This window comes from Arvicanthis niloticus, chromosome 2 (genome assembly GCF_011762505.2).
Source record: "Arvicanthis niloticus isolate mArvNil1 chromosome 2, mArvNil1.pat.X, whole genome shotgun sequence".
NCBI classification, from domain to species: Eukaryota; Metazoa; Chordata; class Mammalia; order Rodentia; family Muridae; genus Arvicanthis; species Arvicanthis niloticus.
The window spans coordinates 78,411,618-78,424,466 of NC_047659.1; the positions used below are offsets into that span (position 1 = coordinate 78,411,618).

Below are 12,849 nucleotides of genomic sequence, written 5' to 3' on the forward strand. Positions count from 1 at the left end.
GGACTGTTTCATAGTCTTCAAGGGTAGATATACATGCCAAATTGGTAGAATTTGGCCAAGAACTCTACCAAAGTTTCTAAATATCCATTGTTTAGAGCTGTTATCTGGCATGTAATCTCTGACTCTAGTCACATTAAATCTGGCTTCTCTCATCAAACGGGATTTTTGGAGCAAGCCTTTGAAAACGATGCCATTTTTCTCTGCATCTTCGCTTGGCTTGTGTCCTTCTTCCACATACATATTTTCTCCTGCTCTCTGATACCCATCCTGCTAGAAGCAACATGCAATAGGAGTTTAGATAGTTGATTCTGGTGCAGAAAATAAGATGGCAAGTGCAAGCTGTAAGAAATCCTGGGCATAAATAGTAGGTGAGCTGTAGCTTCTGAGGCACAGGTAAAAGAGACGTTAGATCTGAGTAAGGAGGTAAAAACAGTAGGAAGCTGGATATGGTAGCATAGGCCTGTAATCCCAGCCTTTAGGGTAAGTCTAGGACACTACTTCGTTCTAAGCCAGCCAGGGATGCAGATTGAAACACTGTCTCAAAAAAATAAAACAAATAAGAAAATTAAAATTCAGAAGATGTGTGAAGTTTCAGAGAAGCAGAAGGAATGGGTTTGAAGATCTGTCATACAGCAGAGTTAATAATGTATTTCATAGTTATAAGCAGTAGTCAATTTCAAATGTCTTCGCACAAAAATGACAAATAGGTGATTGATATGTTAATTAGCTTTATTTAATCATTTGCATTTTATGTATCATATTATACTATATAAATGTACACATTTATGATTTGTCACTAAAATAAAGTATGTGTACATAGTAAACATGTTAATAGTTTGTAAAATAGAGGAAGAAAAAATAAGTAGACTGTGATAGCATAGACATTTTTTTTATCAGTTGATAAAAAGTATTAAGATCGAGTCATAACTTTGTCACCTCCTGATAACATCTAGTAGTTCCCATTTTGCCCCAAAATAGTATGTCCACAGAATGCAAATAAACCCCATAGATTTCCAACAAGTGAATGGGCCAGCTACATCTTTACTCAAATTTCAATTCTGGTTCTCCTCATACATATTCACAGGGAAGGCTGATGTGGCTTCACAAAGCACAGCCCATCAACACCGTGTCCTGTGATACAAACGGCATGATCCTGACACTCACAACCATTTTTTTTTTTTTTTTTACAGTTTCAACCAATTTCTTTTCTTTCCCCTAGTTTATTGGAATATTTTAAATTTATTTGACAGATTGTATGATTGGGGTACTTTCCTTGATTTCTGAGCTCTTCAGGTTAGTTTGCCTTCCAGACTACTGCTGTATCAAATACACTCTCTTCTTGGCAGTATATGAACTTAAAGAGACTCCTCCCAATCTGGAATTTTGCTCTAACAATCAATCATTTCTGTCTAACTAGGGGAATTAAAATAAGCTACAAGGGTCCTGTGAAATTATGTTTATTTTTTTTTGATAATTCTTAAGAACCTTGTCTACTGTGAAGGGATTGCCAGAACCCATGTCCTACCCCTGGAATAGGTCCTTCTAAGAAAACTGCACTGACTGTGGGGTGCCCTTCCCCAGTGGATACATCTACAACACAGTCCCTACACCTATGGCTCAAGAAACATTGCAGTGGAGGGGGAAGAATGATTTTGAAAGCCAGAGGACCAGGAAGTCAGCTGTGAGATAGTGTCTTATGTATATGACAGGGGCCTATATCATGAAACTCTAACAAATGGTTGCCCAAGCAAGACCTGCCCAGTGACATCACCAGTCGACATTCTAATATGGATGGGGGAAATTTCACAAGGTCCTATCTCTACATGAAAAGCCACAGACTATTAATGGCTGCTAAGAGAAGTAATATAATCCCTAAGGATGGGTGTCCTAATCAGTTATTCAGCTATCCACCCCCAAGTGGTCAGTCCTAAGCACATATACATATGAGCAACACTGAATTGACTCAACAGAACATGTGTGTGTGTGTGTGTGTGTGTGTGTGTGTGTGTGTGTGTGTGTGATGTAAAGAATTATGAAGCTTTCCTTCCCTTTAATGGCCTGTATGGGTGTGAAATGAAGGCCTTCCTTTTGAGAAAGAGAACTAGAAACTGTCTATGACAATCTGTAGTCACCTTCTTTAAACAATCTAAGCACCTTCTTTGACAGATATATTTTAGGAAAGTTTATGAAATACAAAAAACTTTGGAAAAGAATTTTCTAGAAACTATTCACTCTTGGAAGCCTAATGGAAAGTCTCCATGAAGTACTAACTAGTGCTAGGTAATTTTGGTACTTAGCATCCTACCTTGAAGACCACTGAACTATTCTATAGTAGCTGACACACGATACCTGATATGTGCTAAGCACACAGCCTTATGAGCCAGCCACTATTTTTTTTATCACCATTTTGTAGCCAAAGAAACCAAAACACATAGATTATGTGACAGGTCTTAAGTGATACAGAAGGTGTGCAGCCAGGATGCAAATCCACATACTTGCCTGTCAGAGTCCAGGCTCATAACCACTATGTATTCAGATGCCTTTTGTAAAGTAAAGGCAGAGCTGACTTTGGGGTAAGCATAAGAGGGGGCTACATATTCATGTAAAGTGATTAATGAGGAAGTTTTAAAAATGGGGTTTCAACGTGTCAATGGATAAACTATGCACGTATTAATAAAACATAAGGCAGTGCCTTTATCTGTACTCTGTTAAAGTCCCATAGTATTTAGTGTCAAATTAAAATTAACACATTTTTATTTCTTTAATTTCTAATTAACAATTAGTTCTCATTTAATTAGTAACATACTGGAATGTTATTCGAAGCCCCATTGTATTCTGCATATTCTACTTAACCTGTGAATATGCTCTACTTTTAGTGAAGATGACACTGTTTTTATAGTAACAGTACAGAAGAAATACTGCATTTAATAATGATAATGACTTCACACTTACATAACTCACTCCACTAACGGCATGTTGAAACCAGTCTATGGACAAAAACTATACCTATCGCTGAAATTATTACCTCTTTTACTGAAAATTAGGATTATCATCAGGTGTAAGGAAAGTGTAAAACTGCTGTGGTATTCCAAAAGATAATTTTGCATAATTGAGTATAATTTTAATTTTACATAATTGGACTATAATACTAAACACCTCAAGACAATTGAGGTTTCATACTGCAAGATGGCTTACTCTGGGATGTAATTCTGCCTTGTAGTACAGGCCGACTTTTGTTTATAAGTCCTCTCCAGTTTAGGATGACTCAATCAGTGAAAGTATTTGAGAGGATAATGGGTCTTAAGAGTTGAACTTTTATCTTCTTACTATGGAAAGCTTAGGAAGAGAGAGATCCTGTTCCCTCTTGGTTTGCAGAGTGCTGGGCAAAGTAAAGCACCATCTTTTATTATACTGTACAATGGGTAGACCTTTTCTCACTTGACACTGATGTGGTTTCATCTAACAGTGTGGCAAGTCTGTCATATGCCAAGCATTCTGCTTGCACCTTTAACAATTAACTTTATTTTCATCACCATGTAGATGACCCTGTTATGCAGATAAAAAAATTGAAACCCAGAAAGCTTTATTCATGATCACAGATTGTGAAAGTATCAGAGAAAGACATGATCTTTTATGAACAAGAGGCATAAATTTTTTCTTGATATTTTTAGGCTTGAGTTATATTTCCTGAATTATTTTCTGTTTACTTAACATGGAGTGTGTGTTGGTTTGAATGAAAATGCCCAATAGGCTCATAGGGAGTGGCACTGTTAGGAGGTGTGGCCTTTGGGGAGGAGGTGTGGCCTTTTGGCAGTAGGTGTGGCCTTTTGAGAGGAAGTGTGGCACTTGAGGTGCAATTTGAGGTTTCAGAAGCTGAAGCCAAGACCAATTTCACTCTTATCCAACTGCCTGCTGATCCAGATGTAGAACTCTCAGCTACATCTCCAGCACCATGCCTGCCTGCACGCCACCACGCTTCCTGCCATGATGACAGTGGACTAAACTTCTGAACTGTAAGCCACAACCAACTACATATGTTTCCTTTGTAAGAGTTGCTGAAGCCATGGTATTTCATCACAGCAATAGAACACTGACTAAGACAGAGTCCAAAGCCATTCATGTCTTTGAATACTTGTAAGTTATCTACTAACTTAGACATTCACTGTAAATCAGAAAGGAAGTTTTTTCATGTCTCCCAAATAAGTAGATCTCTGTCACCATTCTGCTCTCTGTTACAGCAGCTGCTTTACAAAAACTACTAGACTGGGTAATTCACAGAGGTTATACTATTCCTTGCTATTCTGTGTGCTTGGAAGTCTAACTTTTAGGAGCCAGCTTCTGGCAAAAGCTTTCTTCCTAAGTGTGGAAAGGCAAGAAGCTTAACTCACCTTTTTTTTTTTTTTTTTTTTTTTTTTTTTTTTTTTTTTTTTTTTTTTTTTTTTTTTTTTTTTTTTTTTTTTTTAAGGAGCCCACTCTTCTGTTTTGTTTTGTTTGTTTTTTGAGACAGGGTTTCTCTGTATAGTCCTGACTGGGCTGGAACTCACTCTGTAGACCAGGCTGGCCTTGAACTCAGAAATCTGCCTTCCTCTGCCTCCCAAGTGCTGGGATTAAAGGCGTGCGCCACCACTGCCTGGCTAGGAGCCCACTCTTCTAATACTAACATTACTCAACTACTTGTAATGGAAAAGTCTTCTTGGCCTGATCAACTTCTAGAAGTCTCATGTCTTAATACTGTTATTGAAGCAATTTAACTTCAATGTGAGTTTGTCAAACATTCAAACCATCACACCAGTTTTGATTCTATCACATCTGTTATCTGACTGGCTCTACTGGGTCTTGGGTTAGAAATTTAGACCTGATCCAGGTTCATCTGAAAATACCTTCACATGAAACACTGATACTCTTTGGCATTAGCCAAAGAGGCTCATCAAAACCATCACTCTTGTGCTTGGCTGGAGTGCCTTTTACTGGCTCAATGGATTCCCCCAAGAGACAGCTCATTGTGGCAGTCTTTGAAGGCTACCCATGACCCCATTCTACCCCAAGGTCTCACTGCCAATAGTAGTCATGCTGGGATGAATTTATAGATTGGAAACCTTATTTTTATTATTGATTTTTAGGTTACTATAGAAAGAAACAGGTTTTTATATGACATTTGAATATAGTGGAAATCAAAATGCCCTATTATATACAACTTACAGTGGGTGTACATTTGGGAATCAGAACAGGACTCACAGCAGTCAATGGCCCATAAGGGTCATCAATTCTGCATTAGTTTTATGTGTTTAACAGTTAAAAAGTCAGGAAACTTTTTTGTGATTGTTTTATTAGCATATATTAATTATATAATTGAATGGGATTCATTATGATGTTTTCATGCACGCATGTAACCTGCTTTGATCTTATCCACATGCCTTGCTAGTCTCTCTGGTCCCTCTTTTTATTACTTATCAAATAATTTTATTTTCACATCACATTTGTAAAATCTGGATTCCTTATATGAGAAATAATAGAGTTTGTCTTTCTAAGCTTGACTGATTTTGCTTAACATGACAGTCTCTAGTAATACTTTTAAAATATTCTCCAAATCCTGATAAACGGTTGCCTGACTGAATGTGATGTCATCATCTTTATGTTTGGTATAAAACTGAGACTACGAGACTGTAACCAGATGATTCATGAATTAAACACACTCATCTCCTTGTAGAAACTCTGCATCATGTTTTTTAACTAATGCAACATGATATTTGCTTATTTTGTGGAGCTATTAGATTGAGATAAAAGCAGAACCTAGACTTTGAGATAACACTAGACATGTATGATAGCCCCTTAACTCTGACGTCAGGCAGCAGAATCCGAGGTCCTTTACATAGTGCTGTCTCTACATGTCTAGAATATATATATTCTGTATGTTATATTACAGGAACACAGGTATGCTCACAATAACATTCTTCTTGTTAAAAACAAAAAGGTGTTTAATAATTTAATTTACATAGAATGAATTCTAATGCACAACGCACATTTTTATTGCTTTTAAACTGTGCCTTTTCCTATTTTCCACGTCTAGGTGGTATCACATTTACTTTTCACTCCAATTTTGATCAACTTTAGATACTTTCTTCTTCTCTGGTAGAGGTAGGTATGTGCATGTTCATTTATTCAGCATCTGTGTCCCCCTTTCATCTGATTGCAGCTATCATCTGTGCTGCTTCTGTGGGACATTCCCTTGCTGCCTGTATCTCTGGTTCCCTACACCTCCAGCATGCATCTTCCATTTCTTTGTTTAAACCATACTTTTTAAAAAAATGTTTTATGTCCCCTTTGCCCATTACCATCACCTTAATCATGATGTACCTGGAATGGAAAGTTGGGCCCGATTCCTAGAGTTCTGTAACCATTGTGATAAAAAAAAAAAAAAAAAAAAAAATGATGAGCTTCAACCTGAAAGGTAGATGGTGACCTGGGATCTGTGGTGTTACTGTGATTATTTGACTTTCTCTGTGAGTAAAAGGAAAATCTTAAAAATCTTCCCCTGACTGTGGTTCAGACTCTCTGGCTCACTCTTGTTTTTCTTACCACCTTTCTCCTGCAATCTTTATTGTCACTATGAGAGATAATTATTAAAGCATGGTGACTTATTTTTGCTTATACACTTCATAATTTCTCCACTAATTAACACATTGCACTTTTTACAAAACTTGTATTAAGTTCATTCATTCATAGCGGCTGTGCTGTGACAAGTCTCTACTTTCTGACTATTTACTAAGGCTATCTGTTTATCTTCTGTGGTATTTTCCCACCCAGATGTCTTCCCTTTCCTGATGCTCTGGCAGTGTCCCTCTGTTCCCACTCTATCCACATTTCTTTGTAACAAACCTGGTGCTTTGGATCTCAATTGCACCAGAAAACTAACAGCAACCATGTCAACATGGACAGATCCTACTTTGTGACTTAGAGGTTAGATGACAAGAGAACAGTTGGCTACTCTTCCGTCTGTGCAGCAGGAGGCTTTTCCTGCCCAGTTTTGGTCTGATATATTCCCAACTGACCCAGAGCATGGCACCAGCTTTTGAGACATAGATGACACCAATAATGGTTTATTAACAACAGAGACCCAGGACAGTTAGTGTACTCTTAGTAAGTGCCTCTGAGAACTGTAAAAAGCAATGTCCAAATTACAATTACATTTTAAAATTTTAGAGAGTGTCTTAAGCAATAGCTACTATCCCACACATAATGTATTTTGCTTTAATGATCTTTAGCTGTCAGCCCTGCTAGGGATTTTGCAATTGAAAGGTTTACCATATTTTATCTACTGGAGACTTGGTGTATTACTGACTTTTTTATAATTCTCCAAGGAGGTAAATTCATTTTAGTACTTTAAGTGAAGACCTAAGTAGGTATATTGTTAGTTATATGATCACTAGAAGGTTTTATTAAGGATTATTTAGGCTATTTTTAAAGAAAAAGCTTGATTTCAAGAACACTAATATCTTTTTGTCCTTTTTTTAAAACATCATTTTCATTATTTGTGTATTTTAAGCGATGAAACTTCTGTAAAATATAAACATTTGGACATATCACTGTTTCTAGGAATAGTGTAAACATAGTAACCTCATCATTCCAAAAAGGAGCTATCAGTTTCCACAGTGACTTGGATGGCAGCGGCGAGGTGAGGACAAACCAGATTAGAACAAGGCTCTGCTCCTCATGGTTGCCCAGGCCACGTAGTCCTCAGCTCATAGGTTTGTTCAGATCTTTTCCTTCAAGCCTTTAAAAACAATCTTAACAGTACTAGCTAAATATTAGTTGATCATTTCCTTTAAAACACACAAAAGGCTAGATAACATCCTTTGGGGAATGCATATTCTGAGGAAACTTCCATGAAGTATCTATAACCTTACACAGCTTTAGATAAGGCACACCTTCACTTATCTCTTTGTACGTCTGCATGGGTAAAATTATTCTCTTTCATTTTACAAGGAATGTTTTATTCCCCTGGTCATGAGAAAACTCACACAGATCCTTACTCTGAGGAACTGTTCTTGCTCAGAGTGTCCTTTATCAAAGCAACTGTAGGTATTTAGGGAGTAAGGTGGAGTAAGGTGTGTTACTCTCTCTGCAGTATGCATGCTGTAGGGTGTGTTGGAAGACAGTCTGAACTTGCTCTTCAGTTGGAGAGACTTCATCTACACACCCAGGCTGCACTAGATTTATACTTTCTTCTAGAATTAGAAATAAATTCTACAGGGAATTGTTCACTCTTATTATTATCACAAATTATTCACTTTCTGTGATGTTTAAATGTCTTATAAAAAAATGTGAAGGAAGTTATTTGTATTCCTGGAGGCTGTTTTTTTAAGCAGGCTGAGCAAAGGGTGAGAGGAAGTTTAACGAATCTTTGTGTTTTGTGTGCAACAGAGGTTTTATTAAAACAAAAAACTCCACTTACTATTTAAACTATTTAAGCTGTTCCTTTATTGCTTGCATTCTAGTGTTTTAAGCATGTGGTGTATTACCAAGCATGCTCGTGGCCATCTCCTTTGGTATTTATGTATTCTTACTTGTATCTATCCCAATTAGAGAATTTAATTACCATTAAAGGGATAATAGGATAAAGATAAGTTTTACAATGAAAACGTTTTTTTTTTTTAAACCCCCACATAGCCCTCTAGAAAGGTTTAAATGCCATTGGAATATAAAGCAAGGAATATATGCTTGTCAAATATATAGTATAAATAAATAATTTAGATGAAAATGGTTGATACATTTAACAAAGACTCTACCAAATAATGAAGGACTAAAGAGTGGTTGTTAGATTTGATGTACTTCATTGTATATTGTAAGTAATTGCTATCCATAAAAATTCTATGGCTTCTGTATAAGAAAAGGAGACATTTTGACAGGCAACACTAGGCTGCAGTGACAGCGAGCACAAATCCCTGGTAACTGTCATTATCCTGCTGGTGAATTCACATCTAAACCATGTGATAAGTTAGACCTGCATATTTGTTATTGAGCCACGCTCTGTCAAAGTAGCCACACTTCTCACTTATGAATAGAATTATTAGCCACATGCAGATTTACTCCATAGAAATCTAAGTTTGCCAAGGGATGCTTTGTGTTTCAAATGGGGGCTGGGGTAAAAGCTCCCTGTCACTTTATGCTTATGCTAAAATTTCCCCTGAAATGTTGACTAAATGAGAATTAGATTCTTAGAAAATAGTAGATTTATTTACATTTTATCCTCTAATTAATTCAATATTAGTAAAATATCCAATACAATTAAAAACAAAGGAAGTGTAATTCAGAACATTTTCTGTATGGTGCATTAAGTTTGCGTTATGTTTTATGTACTTTTCTTTGTGATGGTAGTAGAAATCTAAGAAGATGGTTATAGAAAACTCAACTGAAAGAGACTTTAAAAATGGGGAAGTTTTTTTTTTATTTTTTTTTATTTTTTTTTTTTTTACTATGTCACTGAAGAACTATTATCTCACAGAGTAAATATAGTGTTAACTTCAGTGGTTCAGCAGTGTTATCAAAGAAACTGGTTGTTTGTATCTTTACCTTGCAATCCCCAGAACTCTGGCCAGTTTATTTGGCTTGGTTCCTACTTGCCAAATAGCTCAACACATGTTCAACTCAACAGTATCAAAAAAAAAAAAAAAAAAAAAAAAAAAAAAAAAAGACGGAAGTCGGATGTTTGGATGACCAAAACCCACCAAACAAAAACATCACCCAGGTAGTTTCTCATGTTTTATTGGCTAAAGTGATAGAAAAGCAGGTTATTTAACCTGCCACGGACAAGGGAAATGGAATTTCCTTGCTGGCGGTAAGCCTGGGCATTTGCACACTGAGGCTGATCAGAGCACACTTTCCATGAGCACAGCAGACGGCTTAGTTCCCCAGCCTGACTGAGGTTTTGTAGCTAAGGAAAATAGAAGACTAGTGGTTAGCTCAGGAATCAACATCATCTGATGAATCTGGGGTTTGAAGTATTTTATTTCTTAAATTTTTTTGAAATTGGCATTTTGTAATACATTTTTACACAATGCCATAGTTGGCAAAGAATAACTTCTGCACACACAGTTTGAACTCCCTTGAAAGTGAAAAAGATATAAAAGCAGTAGTCTTTAGTATTCTATGAGTGGAGAGAAATCACCTCAAATCATATAACAAGCAAAGGTAGCGGTATACAAATTCTTGTACTCCCCTCTCCTTCTGTCCATGTTCAAGACCAAACCCAGAACTTTACGCTTCCTAGTCAAGTGCTCTACTCTGAGCTGTATCCCTAACAATTTTTTTTTTAAATTAAGGTTATTTATTTCTAATTATTTTCTATCTTATCTTACTTTTAACCTACCGAGTCCACTTATTGCGGCTCATTTGCACAGGGGTGTGATGAATCCACTAGGGCGTGGGCAACCTGCCAGGAGCCACCTCTCCAAAGAGGAGTGACCGTGCTTCCCTCCCAAGGCTCAGGGGACAGCATGGCTGTGTGGGTGGAAAGAATGTATGGGTCAGAGGATGGGGAGGTGCACTGTGAATCACTGTCTCCTGCACACACCAACTCAGAGCTGCTCTGGTTACCAGCACAAGAACTGTACAAGACCAAACCAGGTAAAAATCCTCATCCTCAGGATTGGAAAAAGGAATCAGCAGTTAAGCACATGTGCTCTTACAGAGGATCTGAAGTGAGTTTCCAGCACCCACATCAGGCAGCTTACAAAACCCATGTGCAGAGAGTGAGTTGCCACATCCCCCAGTGACGCTCTTTCGACGGGTCTAATACATAGCTTTCCTCCTGTAGCAACCAGGATGTTTCCTTTACAGTTAATAACGATTAGCAACTGTAAATTTATGTGTATAAATATTAGTGTAAACATTTTGATCTTTTGTTGCATAGTTATTTTAACAAAAGGCTCTAGAAAATAAGCTCTGAATTCAGAGTAGCACTGAGCACTTTGTGAAGAAAGGACAATCATGGTTATATATTAGTTGGATAGTTTAAAAACATCCAGATTAGAGCTAGAAAGGGCCCTTCAGTGCAGTGACAGCTGAGAGATATGGAGGGTGGCATGAAAGTACTTGTGGTAAAAATCCTTAACTGTGAGGCTGAAAAATAAAATATTTATTAGTTTTTCTCAAATTGCTATAATAAACTAATAAGGTTTACTATGTTATTAAAATAGAGACAGTGAGAAAAAAAAACATTCTTATTAACTACCCCTTCTCTGCTTTAGACACAAATCTCTAGAGAAAATCAAGTTATAAATAAATATATTACTGAACTACTTATTTGAATGTAATTGTGTTTTATCATTTACCAAGTATTATGTGATTCACTGTCTTTACCATACTAGAATCACAATTTGACAAAAATAATGTTAGTTCATAATCCCCAAAGATGCAGTGTTGTGATAACTGTTCTTTGTTGTTGGCAGTGGCCACTCAGCATCTTCAGGGAACAGCATATATAGGCTTCACTGATGAGAACCTACTGTGCAAGGCCTATGAAGACCCCTTTCCACTTGGCAAGGACCTGTTAAATTTGGTGGCTCTCTGCTTATCCCCTAGATTGCATGTGCTACAAGCTCTTCTTGCTTTCACTCTGCTGTCTATACTCAGAAAAATTTGTTACACTTTGTCGGTCACGGGCAAAGCCAGGATCATGCAGGCTGAAAGCCCTGTGGATGATTCTACATTTTTCAACTCTTTTGAGGGATAAAACCCTCCACTCCTCTGTCTGCTTCTATCGATTCTCCAGATGTGATCATGAATTCTGGGTATTTGAGGACATGTAATCATGTCCCTAGAGAAACTGCAACACTCACGCTGAGTTAGCCTGTGGTAGTTGTGGAGAACAGTTGTGGAGACCTGCTCACTTAACTATTCTGAGGAAGCTATATGTGATCCACAGAGGCCAAATATGAGGACGATATGTCTGATCAACAGAGACTTAGAAAATTGGGAAGCAATGTCTGATCAATAGAGACTTGAAAATGGTTTCAAAGAAAGATGATATCAGGAATTGATAGGTACTTGTCAGGAAAGGTTGCTTGGTACAATAAATGCATCTCTATTTGCAATTAGAAAAGTATTATGACAGGGAAGTGCTGTCTGGTGACTGGACTTACACCCACAAATGTTTAATATGCCTCTCACTTTGCATAACTGTGTAACTGCATCTGCTACCAGCTGGGGATGGGCTCATGTCTACAGGACATGCCTGGCTAGAGATTTATTTTTGGCTTGCTGAAATTGTGCTTTGTAGTACAAAATAAGGTTAGGGGGTGGTTGGCCCAACAAGAGTGGGGAAGGAGGAAGGGAAACTATTGGGGGCTTTTTGTAATGATGGGCCTTTGTAATGCTGATGTTATACTTTCTTTTAATAAACTAACCAATGTAAGATCGATTGTGACTGTATAAATAAAGATGGCCCAAGCTATTCTGGGCCACTTGCTCTAAAGTCAACAGGTGGTCAGAGTCTTTATTTTCACCAACTCCCCTTCCCTATCTCAGAACCTGAACCTTGCAGCTGGGTTTGGACTCTAGCAGGTTGTCAACTTGACTGTGTCTAGAATTAACTAAAATCCCACACCTGTGAGGGATTTTTTTCTTAATTAAATCATTTGAAGTGGGAAGACTCACTTCTAATCCACATCTATGAGGTAGAACATTTACATAATTTAATCAAGATTTTTGAGGTAAGAAGACCTTTAATCTGGGCCATTCCTTCTGCTGGCAACTTATATAAAGGATATGAAAGAAGCAAGCATGCTTTCTCTTTGCCTGCATTCCCTCCATTGCTTCACTGTCACTGGGGCCCCTTTCTTGGGAATTCTG

General features: G+C 37.4%; 1 protein-coding gene across 3 annotated transcripts in view; it reads left to right on the forward strand.

Annotated features, from left to right (window-relative positions):
* Window positions 1-12,477, forward strand: part of LOC143441385 (uncharacterized) — a 32,448-nt gene extending 19,971 nt beyond the window's left edge. For 2 of the 3 annotated variants that reach the window (XR_013108725.1, XM_076929394.1), the window contains 2 exons: window positions 6,068-6,135; window positions 11,448-12,477. Coding sequence is in view for 2 of the 3 variants with exons in the window: in XM_076929394.1 (XP_076785509.1) it covers window positions 6,068-6,101 (34 nt within the window). In the remaining variant the exon portion in view is untranslated. The other variant, XM_076929395.1, reaches the window with a different exon arrangement.
* The last annotated feature ends 372 nt before the right edge of the window (window positions 12,478-12,849 follow it).